We start from the raw sequence: 19,761 nt of genomic DNA on the forward strand, positions 1-19,761 counted from the left end.
GGATTGGAAACAAGCCTGGTTTTATCTAGCGTCAGTATTATAATGACTCAAATATTAAATAATCTGCATATCAGCACCCTCTCCACCTCAGGACATTGTGGTACTGCAGCTAAAACTGCTTTCAAAGTCCAGAAAGAAAGGCCTGGTTATATCAGAGTGGTGATTGAGGCTCAAACCATTAGAAATAACTTTGAGGGACATAGACCATATGATTATTAAATATTAAAAGCAGTTTTAAAATGCATGTTATTTGCGCTTTAAGAAAAAGTGAGTATACTTTTTCCACCACTGCAAATATAATCTCTGCATGGTGCGGAAACACTCTCTTATGCACTGTTGAAAAAATGTCAAAATGACATATTTTCACCTGAAAAGAAAAGAGTCGATGCAACACTTTTTTCTGCCACAGCATAAATGAGCCTTAACTGCATAATTCTACTTTCAACTATACTTACACACAGTGAATAGAACCGTTTAACCACCTAAAGTACCAAAAAGGAAAGTTTACTATTATGTATAAAAACAATCTTTTGAATATGGCAGATCTATAGGAGCTCAGAATGTTGTGAACTTGTAGATCGGCTATTTTCAAATGGCCGAAATATATACGGGGCTGAAGCAATGTATGTTTTGTAACAATAATCAAAAGACATGTTAGTTTTCAAATAAGCGTAGTGGAGTAAAACAAAAAAAATATGTTCTCGAGATGGATCCGAGATGTAGTGGAGTAGAAGTGAAAGTATTGGAAAGTGGAAATACTCTAGTAAAGTAAAAGTCCCTCAAAATTGTACTTAATAATAACCCATTTAGACCTGAGGCTGATTCTACTTAATGTCTTCTAAATCATGAGTTTTTTTTTTCTTTTCTGAAAACCCTGTTTCTATACCAGTGGTTCTCAAACATTTTCATGTCAAGGACCCCCAAAAATACATGTAATTGGCCGCCGACCCCCATCTGAAAATATGTAGTTTCAGGGACCCCCCAAGAAGCAAAGATTTGAGTTAAAAACGTTCACTCTGAAAGAATATCATATTCAATGATTTGCGACGCATTTTCACGATTAAAAAAAAAACAACAGACCTACAAGCGAGTGCCGCGCTACGAGCTTGTACAGTAGATCTGCTGTTTTTCAATAGCTAAAGTATAACACAATTGCTTAAAACACCAAAAAGTACAGTATACTTGAGTACTTCTATAGTTCCAGTACTTTCCACAGCAGATACTGTGGTGATTCCCTGTGCAGTGTGCACATCAACAGCTGGGGTTTGGCTCCGACTCCCAGCCCAGAGGATTAGGGACTCAGTCGACCACACATATGCAAAAACACGCTCTCCAAAGTGCTTTTCCATAAATAGGTCGACGTGTTTAATGCATTCTGGACGGGAACACCCTTTTGGTGTTTTAAAAGCATTATGTTATACTTTATGCTATTGAAAAATAGCAGATCTACAAGCACTCGGTGCCGCGCTATGAACTTGTAGGTCTGCTATTTTGGAAAAATCGTGAAAATGTGCCTCAAATCTTTGAATATCAGAGTTTCAGTTTTTAAACTCAAATCTTTGCTTCTGGGAGGTCACTGGAACAACATATTTTCAGATGGCGGTCGGCGGCATATTACATATAACTTTGGGGGTCCTTGACATGAAATATTAAGAACCACTGATATAGAAACATGATGTTTTTCCAGAAGAAAGTTAAAACATTTTTTAAATGTCGTCAGGCCTAAATGGGTTAAAGCGATGAGGGACAATGATAGGCTTGTCAGCGTTTTAATTTATTTCGGTGGAATCAAAATTGGACGAAAAAAAGGTCACGCTTTGGACTTTGAGTGACTCAAACATTTATCTTAGGAGGATTATTATGAAAGCGGTGCATTACAGTATTATTATTATTATTATTATATTAGTCCACTGCAGGCCTCGACCAACCACACATAATCCCATCTCAACTAAACCCGCTCGTTTTAACACATTGAGTACGCCGACTGCCTTCAAAATATAGGCTATAGAATACCGGAGGTGTCTGATCGCTTTTACTTTGAAAGCCATGAACCGGAAACACTTTCCTAAAAAAGTTGACTTTACAAAGTGACCTCAACATCCCCGATCATCTTAATATATTGTTTTACGCTCCAAAAAGCGTTCATATTTTGCGGGAGAGACGGATGAGGAGCAGAAATGAAGCGCCAGCATATCGCTCTATTTATCACCACGGAGAGCGCCCTGGATTAGGAGCTACGAGTCATTCTTTCCGTCTCGCTAACGTGGGAGTCAATGACAAGCTAATAGTTGCACTGAGCGTTAGCATACGGCAAGCGAAAAGCGAAATGCCAAAAAAATAAATAGGAAAAATTCTGAATATTAATATCTCGCCCCGCATCGCTGGGATGTCGCTAGGACGTCCTCACACGTCCTTAGAACTCTACTCTACTCTATCCTATGACGTTCTCAGGCGTCCTACGTGCTGTAAGTGTTAATAGAAAAGGATTCACAGTGTAGGATTATGCAATGCTGGGCCTTTACTTCTTAACCGAGTATTTCTCCAGCATCGTGTAGAAAGTTTGGGGCTTCAAAATATCGTCTCTGTTTTTGGTTCCAAAAAACTTCAGGATTCAAATAGCAAAAATAGCGAAAGACGCAGATCTACACAAACTCAAACTTTTGAGCCTGCAGATCTGCTACTTTTGATGCTTTTGTGCCACGCTGTAAGTTGGTTCAAGGTTGTACTTTATTGTTGCATCTTGTGTACAGGTACATTAAGAGTAAAACTTATTTTAGTTTGGCTTCCTTCAGAATACCAAAAAAACTCACCTCTTGTAACAACTCGCCCCAGGCGTACAGCCGGCGGCACAGCCTGCTATTCCTAAAGTAAATTATGCCTAAAACGCGGCATATGAGCTTGTATAACACAATGCTTAAAACACCAAAAGGGGTTCCTGCCCAAAATGGGTCAATGTAAGACAAAGGTTAACATGAAATAAAATAAAAGAACACTCCTAATTGTTACCTGAGGCGTTGGATGTTGGAGGTGACCCCAGACAGTCTGTATATTCTTACCTGAGGCGTTGGATGTTGGAGGTGACCCCAGACAGTCTGTAATTATTCTTACCTGAGGCGTTGGATGTTGGAGGTGACCCCAGACAGTCTGTATATTCTTACCTGAGGCGTTGGATGTTGGAGGTGACCCCAGACAGTCTGTATGTTCTTACCTGAGGCGTTGGATGTTGGAGGTGACCCCAGACAGTCTGTATATTCTTACCTGAGGCGTTGGATGTTGGAGGTGACCCCAGACAGTCTGTATATTCTTACCTGAGGCGTTGGATGTTGGAGGTGACCCCAGACAGTCTGTATGTTCTTACCTGAGGCGTTGGATGTTGGAGGTGACCCCAGACAGTCTGTATGTTCTTACCTGAGGCGTTGGATGTTGGAGGTGACCCCAGACAGTCTGTATATTCTTACCTGAGGCGTTGGATGTTGGAGGTGACCCCAGACAGTCTGTATATTCTTACCTGAGGCGTTGGATGTTGGAGGTGACCCCAGACAGTCTGTATATTCTTACCTGAGGCGTTGGATGTTGGAGGTGACCCCAGACAGTCTGTATTATTGTTACCTGAGGCGTTGGATGTTGGAGGTGACCCCAGACAGTCTGTATTATTCTTACCTGAGGCGTTGGATGTTGGAGGTGACCCCAGACAGTCTGTATGTTCTTACCTGAGGCGTTGGATGTTGGAGGTGACCCCAGACAGTCTGTATATTCTTACCTGAGGCATTGGATGTTGGAGGTGACCCCAGACAGTCTGTAATTATTCTTACCTGAGGCGTTGGATGTTGGAGGTGACCCCAGACAGTCTGTATATTCTTACCTGAGGCGTTGGATGTTGGAGGTGACCCCAGACAGTCTGTATATTCTTACCTGAGGCGTTGGATGTTGGAGGTGACCCCAGACAGTCGGTAATTATTCTTACCTGAGGCGTTGGATGTTGGAGGTGACCCCAGACAGTCTGTATATTCTTACCTGAGGCGTTGGATGTTGGAGGTGACCCCAGACAGTCGGTAATTATTCTTACCTGAGGCGTTGGATGTTGGAGGTGACCCCAGACAGTCTGTATGTTCTTACCTGAGGCGTTGGATGTTGGAGGTGACCCCAGACAGTCTGTATATTCCATCCACAACTCCATGCTGTTCGATAAACTCTGCACATTTCTTCAGAACCTGAGGGACTGAGATGAAATAATTGTGTTGTTATGATGCCAGCATCAGCTTATCTTTACATGCACTGTACTGTACTGTACTGTACTGTACTGTACTGTACTGTACTGTACTGTACTGTACTGTACTGTACTGTACTGTACTGTACTGTACTGTACTGTACTGTACTGTACTGTACTGTACTGTACTGTACTGTACTGTACGCACAGTGTTTCATTACTAAATGCAATATATCACACATTATCTTTGCTAAAAAGTAACAGAAAAAAAGAAAGAATAACAAATGTGACATGAACTAAAAGGCAGCCTCCATAATATCACTGAAATATCAAGGATATCAATATCCAGATCTTTAAAATTACTTTGTTAACATTGATTATACAATATAAATGTGGGGGTCCCAGAGATAGAAATGCCATGAAATGGGGGGTCCGTAAGTGTATGAGAAAACGCCTTTGTGTGTGCGTGCATACGCTGCACTCACTGCAACACAACATGAGCATAGAGCGCTGCAGTGTGGCGGGGCGGCTAGCTATAGTGCTTTGTACTCCACACTGCATGGCGGGGCGGCTAGCTATAGTGCTCTGTATTCCACACTGCATGGCGGGCGGCTAGCTATAGTGCTCTGTATTCCACACTGCATGGCGGGGCGGCTAGCTATAGTGCTCTGTATTCCACACTGCATGGCGGGCGGCTAGCTATAGTGCTCTGTATTCCACACTGCATGGCGGGCGGCTAGCTATAGTGCTCTGTATTCCACACTGCATGGCGGGGCGGCTAGCTATAGTGCTCTGTACTCCACACTGCATGGCGGGGCGGCTAGCTATAGTGCTCTGTATTCCACACTGCATGGCGGGGCGGCTAGCTATAGTGCTCTGTATTCCACACTGCATGGCGGGGCGGCTAGCTATAGTGCTCTGTACTCCACACTGCATGGCGGTGCGGCTAGCTATAGTGCTCTGTATTCCACACTGCATGGCGGGGCGGCTAGCTATAGTGCTCTGTACTCCACACTGCATGGCGGTGCGGCTAGCTATAGTGCTCTGTATTCCACACTGCATGGCGGGGCGGCTAGCTATAGTGCTCTGTATTCCACTGCATGGCTGGCTTTACTGAGAAGGTGGAATTCAACAGGAAGTTAAAAATGGTTTGTTTGTTTCAGAGGAAAAGGCTGACACACCCATAGTCCTTGTAGTGGGGGGGTATTGTCCTTGTAGTGGGGGGTATTACTTGCAACATTTCCTCTAATAGAAGAAGGTCTCATGAAATGTGACCACCCAGACTATACACCGCCTGTCCGTCTGCTGGCCCTTGGCTATACAGTGTTGCTTTTGTCTTAAGACGAAAAATGTGCGTCGACTACCTTTTTTCACTGACGAAAACTAAATGGAAACTAACTAAAACTAAGACTAAATGTATTGACAATTTAGTCAACAGATTCAAAACTAGGCTAAAATGTTAGGAAGGGACTAGTGGACCAGAGATCCAGTATAAGTCAGTTCACACTTGGTTGCATGCTGAGAATAGCCGATCTACAAGCCCACAACGCGTCGCAGATACATTTTAGCCGACTAAATCAACCGTAGATTTAGTCGACTAAAATCTCATGCCATTTAGTCGACTAAAACTAGACTAACACTGAGACATTCCAGGTGACTAAAATGTGACTAAAACTAAATTAAAACTATTATATTCAAGAGACTATGACTAAAACTTCAATCAAATTTTGATGCCAAAAACAGCAGTGCTTATAGCTAAAGCTCGCGTATGTTTTCTGCTGCTTTGTATGTTGTTGACTGCTAAAAGCCGCTAATCTGGCCCATAAAAGATGTCCTGAGATAAGTCAAACCACATGAGAGACCCTATTCTCCATATGCAGACCGCGGCCATCTTACCATATAAGTTACTGGTAAGGTGCTAACCTAACACCGGGGCTCCACCGGGCGCGCCAGCGTCGCGTCTCCGTCACCGTCAGGGAATGTTCCCTTTTTAATAGTGGTGGCTCCACTGCCCTCCACTGCGTGACTGCATTCAAATTGCCCCAGTTCTTTTTTTGACGCATGCGACAGAGACGCAACGCGCCCGGTGGAGCCCCGCAGTTAGAGTATATATGAATAGAGACAGGTCCCGGAGGAAACCCTGAGGCGAAATGGACATAGTGGCCGAATTTGGCATTGCAGCGCTGGGCCCAAACACATGAACGTGCTGGTCCGTTGACTATCATTGCGCACGTTCATGATGACACGTGAACGCTGTTTCATACGTGATCTGCTGTTTTTCAATAGCTAAAGTATAACATAATGCGTAAAACACCAAAAGGGGTTCCCATCCTGCATGAATGGATTAAAAAACAAACACTTAAACCCCCTTTAAGGATACAAATGATCACAAGTTGAATTACTAAAGACTAGCAGTTTCACGGGCAGTAGTGTTTTTGAGCAATTGAATATGTTATTCTCAAGCAGCAGAAGAGTTATACTTTGATACTTTGATATTGGATATATGCAGTTTAGAAGTTGCTCCAAAACCAACTTCTAATTAGTCGTTGTTGGATTCCAATGTTTGCATATTGAAACGCCACATAGCGCTGTGAGCCTGTAGATCAGATAATCTCAGCACAGGGGTTTGGTGTCGAGGGGAAAAGGGAGTGGACCTGGGGTATACTGTCAAGTATTGTGGTTATAAGCATTGCGAGGCATTGTGAGCTTGTAGATATCCTCGATGAACTTGCAGGCATATATATATACAATGGCTACATTTAGTTAGATAGCGTTTTATGTAGACATGGCATTCTATAGTCTATATTCTGTACTTATAGTTTAATTGTACAGATATTCTACTGTTAGATGGATGTTAGCAGTGGCGTGCAGCCGTGCACAGACATTTAGAGGGGCAGGTGCTCAAGTGAAAAAAAGGGCACCTTATGCAGCGCATTTTGGGGCGGGAACCCATTTTGGTGCTTTATAGCTATTGAAAAATAGCAGTGGCGCGCTACGAGCTTGTAGGTCTGCTATTTTATTTTAATCGAATAACCACTGACATAGAAACATAGCTTTAGATTGTGGGGGCCTAAATAATATAGTAGTTTTTGATCAAGATTTGATCAATGTCACCATGGTAAGAGCAAAATTGCCAAAAGGCCAGGGTGTGCTCTAGCACCCCCTAGTGTCTATCTGTGCACGCCACTGTTTGATGTATTAGGTGACGGTGGTGAGACCAGCTTATGTTGTATGCCATGGTTTAGATCAGAGCCGCCCACACTTCTTTGACTTGAGAGCTACCTTCAAAATGCCAAGCTAAACGGAAAAATCCCCCAAAATATCTTGCTGAAAATAGTTTTTTTTTTAAAGTACCTTTGGAATCAGTGGCGTGCACAGATAGACACTAGGCCCTCTTGGCAATTTTGCTCTTAAATTATTTTTCTTAATTTGTAGTGTGTGGACCATGCGGTGACATTGATCAAATCTTGATAAAAAACGCTTCCACTATATTATTTAGGCCCCCCACAATCTAAAGCTATGTTTCTATGTCAGTGGTTCTTCGATTAAAGAAAAATAGCAGACCTACAAGCTCGTAGCGCGCCACTCGGTGGCGCGCTATGAGCTTGTAGATCTGCTATTTTTCAATAGCTAAAGCACCAAAATGGGTTCCAGCCCGAAAATGCGCTGCACAAGGTGCCCTTTTTTTCACTTGAGCACCTGCCCCTCTAAATGTCTGTGCACGCCACTGTTTGGAATAGTGGCGTTGATGTCACATAATATAATATATAATAATAGAAGGGTGGAAATGGAATTGGTTTTTTTTTTTAGTAGGCCTATATAACTTTGTAATGCTACTGAGGTTTGTGCGCAACACTTTTGAAAACATAGATATTGTTGCATTGTGGGTTTGAGCTGACAGGCCCATTTTGATGTCAAAAGTCAAGTCGCCTTAATTCAAGTGGCAGATGCCTTTTTTTAAAGGGGTCACGGCCTGGAAAGCCTGAGAAGCACTGATATAGTGAAATGCACACTGTTGCTTTATGATCCCAGTGTTATTTCACATGTACTTAAAGATGGAGTGCCACAATTTGTGTATTTTTCCAGTTTTTCATGTGTCTATGAGGTGACAGTCCTACTTCATTAGACACCCTGGAGTTGTTTTTATGTGCACTGACTGGTGTATAGAGCGTCGCAGTCCCTCCCCCTTTCAGAACAACGAGTGGCCCAGGAAATGGTTCTCCATTAATTTTCACCATACAGTAGGCGATTCCTAAATTATTTATTTAAAGACGGTTACGCCGCGGACAAAGCCAACTCGGATCGTGACAAATCATGACAATGAACACAATGTTTTGGGCCAAACAAATAATTAGAAAGTAGAAAAAAACGGCAGGTTACAACACTTTTTTTTGTTATTTTTCTTCTTATAAATTATTTCATCGGCCCCAAAACATTGTGTTCATTGTCATGATTTGTCACGATCCGAGTTGGCTTTGTCCGCGGCGTAACCGTCTTTAAATAGATAATTTAGGAATCGCCTACTGTATGGTGAAAATGAATGGAGAACCATTTCCTGGGCCACTCGTTGTTCTGAAAGGGGGAGGGACTGTGACGCTCTATTGACTTTGTATTTAGGGTTTCTTCCTGGAGGCTGAACCCTTGACAGTCAAACGGGCCAATGAAATAAACAGTAATATAGTGACACCACACTATCAGCCCCTCCCCTAACCCCTCCCCCTTTATCATACAACTACAGCTGTGGGTGCGGCTTCAGTTCAGGTGGATCGCCACCCATCACCACCCACCAGGCAAACCAGGCATACTTAATGAAGTGGTGGGCGTGTCCACATAAAAGCATGATTTTAACAAATACTGTACACTTTTTGGAAAAAGTTCTTCTCCCTTATATTGTAATAATACCTGATGATCATGTTTTAGGGTGGGAAAAAAAGTGGCACTCCATCTTTAAACAACAATGAACCATGGCTTTCACAGCATGTGGTTACCGGCCGTTACCAGACCGCATCAAACCAACCACATAACAGCCCAGCTACACACACACACACACACACACACACACACACACACACACACACACACACACACACACACACACACACACACACACACACACACACACACACACACACACACACCAGGCTTTTGAAATCCAGTCCTATTTTTAAAGTCTGCGTATATGTAGGGGCCGCTTGCCTATCCGCGTATTACGCACACACGCACTCGGTTGTATAGCTCGGGCAGTAAAGTGAATAAAAATCACATACTTCACACAAATCAAAGGACAAAAATGTCAAAGGCTTTTTTTTTAACGTCGCTTGTGTGTGTGTGTGTGTGCGTGTGCGCGTGTGCGCGTTAAAGCTTTAAGCAACTAGTCGACTAATCCACTAGTCGACCTTGTTGGTAGTACTAGTTGATACGATTTTTCTTTTCTTTTTTAGATTTTGTAGGCCTCAAGATCAGGTAGATTATAGTTAGTTATAGTCACCAATGTAGACAGTTTTAAATGTACATACTAATATTTAAAAATACATACATAATGGGTAGGCCTAGTTAAACAACTATTAAAAAAGTGAAAGCCCTAGTGTGTGTGTGTGTGTGTGTGTGTGTGTGTGTGTGTGTGTGTGTGTGTGTGTGTGTGTGTGTGTGTGTGTGTGTGTGTGTGTGTGTGCGTGTGCGCGCTGCAGAGGCGTGTGAATGCATGCATCCACATGACGGATAACTTTATAAGAATCCCTTTCACTAGCATTCTTTCCAGAGCACCATCCACAACCCTGGCCGTGTCTGAGAGACCCCATTGTTTTAGTCTGTTAGATAAATGACGTGCAAAGTGTGAAGGAATTATTCCGAAGGGAAATTGTATAATTATAGATAATAATATATAATATAATGAACAAAATAAACTTGCAGAAGAGCTTTCTAAATCTACGGTCCATAGAGGGTTGATAGTATTACCTCTGAGACAGATGTGTCTCCCATCAAAGCATGTAAGCATCAAAGCTGTTTTCATAACCTACCCAGGATTCTAACACATGGTTCTTTACCACAAAGAACAATCAATCAATCAATCAATCAATCAATCAACCAACCAATCATTGGTCTTATGATCTTCAGGCACTGCTTGTCCGACACCAGTGGTTCCAAAACCTGGGCATGGGATCCCCAAAATTTTACTGTTACGAATGTTACCAAATGGACCCTTACAGGCCTGCAACTCTGAGAGTGTTTCAAATGTTACCAAATGGACCCTTACAGGCCTGTAACTCTGAGCTAAATTAACACAGTGTAGATTAGGGTAGGAAAGGTTTCAAATGGTCCAGGTCCAGGGCCTGATATGATACACATCAAACTGGGTTACTTGAAATTAAAGGACCCTCCAAACTCAATTACAAATCTGACTATAAAGCAACTTTTCACTTTGTAGTTGAGTATAATGTTTGACCAGGAGTATCTCCGCTTTGACTCAAGTACAGGAGTTGAGTTCTTTGTCCACCACACAATTGCTTAAAGGAGGATAATTGTCTCCAAACCCGGCTCCATCGAGGGAGCCGGCGCATTGACAGTAGAAAAACTACACACAGCTGCATGACATGAGACTAACGGAGAGAGAGAGAGGAGTGTGTGTGTGTGTGTGTGTGTGTGTGTGTGTGTGTGTGTGTGTGTGTGTGTGTGTGTGTGTGTGTGTGTGTGTGTGTGTGTGTGTGTGTGTGTGTGTGTGTGTGTGTGTGTGTGTGTGTGTGTGTGTGTGTGTGTGTGTGTGTGTGTGTGTGTACTGTACGTGTGTGCGTCAATTTAACAAGGGTGCAAAGTGAGCGACGTTTGTGCTACTGTATGCCGAATTGAAGTGGACTCGACCCCTGGAAATAAAAACGTCTGGGACAGTGGGATAGTGAGCGTAGGCCTACTATCATCCCAAACGGTCTCATGGTGACGCGCACAGCACGGTGTATCGGACTGTGTGTGTGTGTGTGTGTGTGTGTGTGTGTGTGTGTGAGGGTGTGTGCGTGTGTGTGTGTGTGTGTGGTATGTGTGTTTACGCAGCGAGCGTCCAGTCTTTTCCACTGCCTCTCTCTCAGTCTGCATAGCTTGACAGTAATGTCATGTTCCTGCTGCTCAGGAAAACGCAGGCGTCAAGGTTTTGTTCCACACTCGGCCAAGATGAGCTCGTAATTTCACACCGAGTAAACAAACAACTTGTGTGTTTTTGTTGTTAGGTTTTTAAATGACTTTTAAATGTCCCCAGTGGCACCCAAATGTGTGTTTAGTGCAAATGGTGAAATGTGAACAAATTGGCTACTTAACCCATTAAGACCATCTGTGCCATTTTAGATTTAGATTTTAAAAAGCATTATTTTTGGCTATTAGCTCATAGCGTGTTCATTTTGTGCTGGACTATTATGAGCTTGTTGATCTACTATTTTTTGAAAAATCTTGAAAATGTGTGCAAATATTTGAGTATATATTATTTTAAAGTCGAAAGTTTTAACAAAGATATTTGCTTCTGTGGAGTCCCTGGAACAATTATTTTGCCAAACACAATTGGGGGTCCTTGACATGAATAGGTTTGAGCACCACTGATATAGAAACATTACATATAGGTTTATCGGAAAACACATTTAGAAGAGATTTGTAGAATCGGCCTCAGGTCTTAATGTTAAGCACTTCCAACCTGGCATCCCTCCTTATTTTGGCTATGTCATTCCAATTCTCTAAAAAAAACTCCTAAATATTTGTCAAAATAATTTGCAAAACATTTCGAGAATCTTCCTAAATAGCTAAAAAAAAAAACACAAACCAATTTACAAGCTTTCTGCATGCACGAGAGCTATTTTCACTATTTCTGAAGAATTCCTGAAGGTATAAACACCGAGGGCTATGGCGTGGTTAAAGGCGTTTATACTTTAAAACAGACAAATCATTATGCGTGTGCATAATGAGATGTATGAAACACAACATTCCCCTGGTTCTCATGGTTAAGACCTTCAGAGGCATTCTGGGCTGCAAGCATGCCTGTGGTGACATGGTGGGGGGGACTCTCTCACAGTCACTGGTTTACTTTGAGCCCAATGCTTCTGCTTGTTTAGGACCTCTCTCTCTCTCTCTCTCTCTCTCTCTCTCTCTCTCTCTCTCTCTCTCACTTGATGGATTACATTTTAACCACCATGTACTGTACGGAGCATTCCACTTCATCAATGGGCGATGTGTTCTGATTACAAGTATTAGTTACAGTAATACATGAGAAGTCAAAGTATTAGTCAGCAGTGACATGGTGTGTGTGTGTGTGTATAGAGCAGTCTCAAACGGTCGCTTGCGGAACTTTATCTGAAAAGCATCAAAAGTAATCAACAAACTACAGTATCTAATAAAATGCTCTCTAGTCTGGTGCTCAATATTTCATGTCAAGGACCCCAGAAAATTGTATGTAATTTGTTGGGCGCAAATCTTTGAATATATATATTCTTTCAGAGCAAACGTTTTAACCCATTCAGGCGGGAACCCCTTTTGGTGTTAGCATTATGCTATGCTTTAGCTATTGAAAAATAGCAGATCTACAAGCTCATAGCGCGCCACCGAGTGGCGCGCTACGAGCTTGTAGGTCTGCTATTTTTGAAAAATCGAAGAACGACTGACATTTTTAGCATCTGATCTCAGGTCAGAATGGGTTAATCAGACCAGTGTGTGTCCAGTGGAAACCTCATATGAATCTGATCTCAGGTCAGAATGGGTTAACTCAAATCTTGGAACGTCTGTACGTACAGTACGTGTGTACGGCTGTGATGCACGTATAACTCAAATTCCACACGCACGTTCCACCCCACCACAGGGGGTGCAGTGCCCGGTTGTCGAGTCGGTCGGACCCACGGTTGTCCAGACCCGCCACAGAAGGCCCCTGTCCGGGCTCGGGGACAGCTATAGGGCCCCTGCCCAGGCTCCATAAATTAATGGAGCTGGCCTGTTCTGACATCACAACACTCCATATTTGGGCATGCCTGACAGAGAGACAGATACAGAAATCTCCATATACGTATGGGCATAAAAGGGTGGAATGCAGGGTACTCTGACACGGGTACAACGGGTATTGCATAGCCCGGGTGGGTCATGGATCTCCAGACTTCCATCGGTACCGACGCTGTGCTCTACAGCCGGGCACCGCTCTAGCACCGTAAAAACGGATCAAACACTCATGTCAAATAATATACGAAAGAGGCAAACGTTGTGAAAATAGTTGCTATGGTAGTTAACATGTTCTCTTACGCTCTTCTCTTCCACAGGGGAAGAGGAAACAGAAGAGAGTGAGATGGAGAGCTCTGGTGGACGCCCTATGCCCCTCGACGGGCTAAAGAGGATTAAGTCAAAGTAAGTCTTGCACAAGAAAACCCTTAGTGTTAGGCTAGTCGCAACTGTCATTGGGGATAATGGTTGCAAGTAGCCTACAGTAAGCTGCAAGGTGTTGCAAGGAGTTGCTTGTACAGTATGTTGCAAGGTGATTCAAGGAGTTGGATTGGTGAAAGTGTACACAAACTTAAGGGATATGTGAAAACTCCCTGAAACTGTATACTGCTGTGAGAAAGCAAACCACAATACATTCTTCTTGTGTGTTTCGCTGATGGCCAAAGTTTTAAATGCTAGTACATTATTGACCTCACTTTACACTGACTATAGTTTCTGTTTCACAATATGTTTCCTTATGTAATGCTTCTTAAAGAAACATTTCATAATTTTTTTTCAAATTTTCAAATTTAGATTTCAGTTTTTAGTCTCAAACAGTTTTCATTTAGTTTTAGTCACATTTTAGTCACCCGGAATGTTTTAGGGTTGGTATAGTTTCAGTCGACTAAATATCATAAGATTTTAGTCGACTAAATCTACAGTTGATTTAGTCGATTCAAATGCATTTTGGCGGGCCTTGATGCATTTGAATGCATTTAATGACATTTTTACACCTGCTGAAAATAGCTGATCTCCAAGCTTTTTCGTCTTAGTTTGAAGTCGACTAAATCAACACTGTTGCGTGGCATGGTTAAAGAACCACTTCATCACTTTTCAACCCATCTTCAGTCCTCACTAATAATCATGATAAAATGGCATGATTTTGTTCTACTCAGTCTGTGTCTCATAGGAGGGCTGTGGGCAGTTTAGAAACTGTCTTCCAGTGACATCATGATTAGGCAGATTTTTTTTTAAACAAGATTTTTTACAAAAATGTTTAGATTTTCTTTATCGTGAGAACGATGGCTTCCATTTTCGCATTGCAACTTTTCAGGACTAGTTTCTATTAACTTGTATTCCCCATCGATGATGTCACTGGAAGACGGTTTCTGAACTGCCCACATCCCTCCTATGAGACACAGACCGAATTTCTTCATGATTATTAGTGAGGACCTATTATATGAAGATAGGTTGAAAAGTGGTGAAGTGGTCCTTTAACTTCGCTCAAACAACTGGCCTGCCTTACACTAGAGGTTCCACTTGTCCAGTCTAAACTGGGAAAGTCCGCTTTCTGCTACGATGCTCCTGCATTTTCGTGGAACAATCTACAACTCGCGCTACAAATTAATGCCCTCATATGCCATGGACAATTTAATAACCTGCTCTTAAACCCTCCCTAACCTCGCCATGTAACTGTTTTTAACCTACTAGTTGTCTTATATTATTGGTCTCATTTGGTTGTTTGTGTTTTTAGATCTGCATGCGTCTTAATTGTTGGTTTTGTATGCGTGTGTAATTTCGACAGCGTTGCAAATGAGGGGTAAACCTCACAATGCTCTTTTTGAGAACAACTAAAGGTTTCAATTCAAACTGCTATATCACAACACCACTCAACTGTGCTCTCTCTCTCTCTCTCTCTCTCTCTCTCTGGCTGTTTTCAAAACTCCCAGCTAAATAACGGACAGTTGGGAACCAAATGGACCCTTGTAGGTCTGTAACTCTGAGCACATTTTAACCCTGAACTTAGCTTAGTGTGGCCTATAATGTACGTAACTGGCTGTCTGAAACGAAAAGACTCGAGCATCACTAGATTAGACTATTCCAGGGAACAGGATACCTGGAGGTGGACGCAAGATGGAGCGGCCCTATGTGACAAAAACTAAAATCTAAATTTGCTGCCATAAACAACACTGGAGGGACGTGAGGGACTCCAGGAGTGAATGGAGAAGCGCGAGGGGAGCGTGCTTCAGAAAGGAGGGGGTAGTGTACGACGTAACCAACCTGAGGGGAGCGTGCTTCAGAAAGGAGGGGGTAGTGTACGACGTAACGGACCTGAGGGGAGCGTGCTTCAGAAAGGAGGGGGTAGTGTACGACGTAACGGACCTGAGGGGAGCGTGCTTCAGAAAGGAGGGGGTAGTGTACGACGTAACCAACCTGAGGGGAGCGTGCTTCAGAAAGGAGGGGGTAGTGTACGACGTAACCAACCTGAGGGGAGCGTGCTTCAGAAAGGAGGGGGTAGTGTACGACGTAACGGACCTGAGGGGAGCGTGCTTCAGAAAGGAGGGGGTAGTGTACGACGTAACGAACCTGAGGGGAGCGTGCTTCAGAAAGGAGGGGGTAGTGTACGACGTAACGGACCTGAGGGGAGCGTGCTTCAGAAAGGAGGGGGTAGTGTACGACGTAACGAACCTGAGGGGAGCGTGCTTCAGAAAGGAGGGGGTAGTGTACGACGTAACGGACCTGAGGGGAGCGTGCTTCAGAAAGGAGGGGGTAGTGTACGACGTAACGAACCTGAGGGGAGCGTGCTTCAGAAAGGAGGGGGTAGTGTACGACGTAACGAACCTGAGGGGAGCGTGCTTCAGAAAGGAGGGGGTAGTGTACGACGTAACCAACCTGAGGGGAGCGTGCTTCAGAAAGGAGGGGGTAGTGTACGACGTAACCAACCTGAGGGGAGCGTGCTTCAGAAAGGAGGGGGTAGTGTACGACGTAACGGACCTGAGGGGAGCGTGCTTCAGAAAGGAGGGGGTAGTGTACGACGTAACCAACCTGAGGGGAGCGTGCTTCAGAAAGGAGGGGGTAGTGTACGACGTAACCAACCTGAGGGGAGCGTGCTTCAGAAAGGAGGGGGTAGTGTACGACGTAACCAACCTGAGGGGAGCGTGCTTCAGAAAGGAGGGGGTAGTGTACGACGTAACCAACCTGAGGGGAGCGTGCTTCAGAAAGGAGGGGGTAGTGTACGACGTAACCAACCTGAAAAAAAGACCCAGGCGTAGCTTGCTCCTCCAAGGGAGCTAGCTTCTCTTGGCGTGGTTCGATTCCAGATCGGTGTTCGAAACGTTACTATAACCCGATGTTAGTCACATCATGACTCTCCCAAATGTCTGAGTTGGATTCCTCAGTGAGATTCAGAAATGCATCGCGATTCGGCGGTGCAGCAATGCAATGCAGCCAAGTGACATAATCCATAATCCGTCGTTGCTGTTGGGAGGAAACCGCCTAACTCCATAATTGCATAAATCAGTGGTTATTGAACACCCTTTTGTGTCGGTAAAAATATATTGAACCAATGCAAAGTATAAAAAAAAACGCTTCGGACAAAACCTCTTAACTCCATTGGACCCTCAAACTGTCTGCTAATAAAGCAACTAACTCCACCACCTCTCCCCCTCTCATGCAAGTCATTGACACTATGGTATATAAACTATATAGAGTCACAACACCAACATTGACGAGGCAGTATTGCTTTGTTTTGAAAATATACGATTTTCTTCAGTTTCCTGAAAAATGTATATTTTGTCATTTTCAGAAAAATAAACAGCAGAGATATAATGTAATCATAAATAATACTGTATATAATATTCTATAATACCAGTAAGACGTGAGGCGTGAGGGCTATCCGCCTGGGTGACGGCAGACTGCTGGGCGAACGCTGGCGTTTTGGCATGGGAAGGAATGAATTCTGTACTGGCCATATAGGATATGGAGCGTGGCTTGAGCTTAGAGTATATATGAATAGAGAAGACACCCGAGTTCTCCTCCCATCCACTTGCATTAAGTTGCTCAAAAGCGCATGAGGCGGATTCACTCCTCCTTCCTGGTAGGAACAGAGTGCATTCTGGGACGGATTGCAATGGTGAGTGGCCCCCAAACACATGAACGCGCTGCCGTTGAACGCGCACGAGCGTCGTCCGTCGTGAACGTGTACAATGATAGTCAACGGACAGCGCGTTCATGTGTTTGGGGCCAGGCTGCAATACCTTCATTCGGCCACTATGTCCATTTGGCCTCAGGTTTTCCTCTGGGTGCCGTCTCTATTCATATATACTCTAAGGGGCTTGAGTGTACAGGGTTTGATTAAGTCAGTTCAACATATGGAATGTCAGGTCAGCATTGCAATGGAATGTATACGGCTAACTGTTTGTACTCATGGGGCTCTACTCCCGTGGTGAAGTGTACAGAATGGTACCTGTATACGGCTAACTGTTTGTACTCATGGGGCTGTACTCCCGTGTATACGGCTAACTGTTTGTACTCATGGGGCTGTACTCCCGTGTATACGGCTAACTGTTTGTACTCATGGGGCTGTACTCCCGTGGTGAAATGTACAGAATGGTACCTGCCAATACTTTTTGATTTTGAATGCAAAAATAGCTGTTCTAAAATCTTGCCAATGCGTTGCGATCTTAGAGTATATCTAAGGTTGCGATGTGGAGTTAGTGTGCTGTGTGAGTTGGCGGATTCAGGAGGAGGGGGTGACTGACAGGGGGCTCCTCCCATTGGCTGATCAGGAGGAGGGGGTGACTGACAGGAGGCCGGGCTTCTCCCATTGGCTGAGATGTGTGGTTACTCATCCAGGTGGAAACATAAGTAACCTCTGTGATGACATTTATATCGGATGGTGTGCGTGTGTGCGTGCGTGCGTGTGTACGTGCGTGCGTGCGTGTGCGCCTGCAGAGGGATATGCAAAGGCAAACAAATGTGTTTCTCTTGGCTTGACAGCATGTTTAGAATGTTGAGGCACACATACCTGGGTTTCCCCCTGCACTCCCCCTCCCCAAATACAGTAACTGGCTAAATATGAAAGATTTGATGTAACTATAAGCCCTTGTGCAGGCTTGTACTCTACTACAGCACTGGTTCTCAAACTTCTTTTTAATGAATTTGACACTCATTAGCCTGCGGACCCCCATAAGAGAAGATTTAATTTCAAGGACCCCCCGGGTTTGACCTGAATTAGGGGCTACGGTCCCGCATTTAATGGCATTTCTATCTCTGGGACCCTCAATGTATATTGTAAAAGCAAAGTTAATTGTCTCCACCAGGCCGAAGGCATGGGGGGAGTGTGTGTGTGTGTGTGTGTGTGTGTGTGTGTGTGTGTGTGTGTGTGTGTGTGTGTGTGTGTGTGTGTGTGTGTGTGTGTGTGTGTGTGTGTGTGTGTGTGTGTGTGTGTGTGTGTGTGTGTGTGTGTGTGTGTGTGTGTGTGTGTGTGTGTGTGTGTGTGTGTGTGTGTGTGTGTGTCCATCCGTCTGTTACAAGCTAATCTCTGGCACCGTTAACCCGGTCGGTGCCAAACTTTGCACGCACACTCCCTGGAGGCCAATGATGAACCTCTGCCCCCAAACTTTCCAGAACGGCCTGTTATAGCGCCACTGACTTTTGTAAAACACATTGTTTGATATTACTCCTCCAGATTCTGTCCAAAGATCCCACAAATCGTTACACACTATCTCTATAGTCCTGTGTTCAAGACGGATCTGTCCGATATTTCATCCTATTTGGCTAACATTGGCTTTCAAAGTTTGCTGGATTGGCCCCTTTTTGAACAAAAAGCCTCAAATAGATAGATAGATAGCTTTATTGTCATTCAGCAGATACATAAAATGCATAAGAGAACGAAATGTCGTTTCACTGGCTTTTAGTATGCTAGTTAAAAGAGCTAAAATACTTTTAAAATCTAAAATCAACTTTTAAAAACAAATAAATTAGAGACAGATATTGCACAACAGGAGTCCTTATAGCAGCATATAGGGGGAAAGGTTAGGGGATATTGCACTTGTTCAAAAGTCTGATGGCTTGGGGGAAAAAGCTCTTGGAAAATCTTGCTGTTTTACTTCCAATGCTTCGATACCTTCTGCCAGAAGGCAACAGAGTGAACAGTCCCTGGTGTGGGTGGGTGGGGTCATTCCTCATGTTGTTGGCCCTAGACAGACAGCGGTTGTGCGCAGTGTCCTTGATGGAAGGCAGTCCATCAAGAACGCATTGTGCAATTTATGTGAAGTCTTTCACGGACGTTCCTACTAGGCTGAGGAATATATCCCACCCTTTTCACATTGGCCTGTTATAGCGCCACCAACAGGTGGATTTTTGCAAAACACATTTGTGGAACAAAATGCATCATATCATCCAATTTCCATCCAAGGCGTAACATTGGCATACGTCACATTGGCATAATTATAGCGCCACCAGGAGGCCACAGCCTGACCTGCCCTGGTGGAGACCTGTCCTATTATAGCGCCACCAGGAGGCCACAGCCTGACCTGCCCTGGTGGAGACCTGTGCCCCGAGGGGCACTTTCTCTAGTTTAACTCTGAGACCCTATAGCCATAAGGGTCCATTTGGTTCCA

At 43.9% G+C, this 19,761-nt stretch overlaps 1 protein-coding gene across 1 annotated transcript in view; it reads right to left on the reverse strand.

Annotated features, from left to right (window-relative positions):
• arhgap31 (Rho GTPase activating protein 31) overlaps positions 1 to 19,761 on the reverse strand; it is a 53,349-nt gene that overhangs the window by 26,461 nt on the left and 7,127 nt on the right. The window contains exon 2 of the mRNA XM_083760991.1: positions 4,117 to 4,219. Within this exon, the coding sequence (XP_083617117.1) occupies positions 4,117 to 4,219 (103 nt within the window). The remainder of the gene's footprint in view (positions 1 to 4,116; positions 4,220 to 19,761) is intronic.

Source organism: Protomyctophum parallelum (assembly GCF_964188405.1).
Source record: "Protomyctophum parallelum genome assembly, chromosome: 1".
NCBI lineage: Eukaryota > Metazoa > Chordata > Actinopteri > Myctophiformes > Myctophidae > Protomyctophum > Protomyctophum parallelum.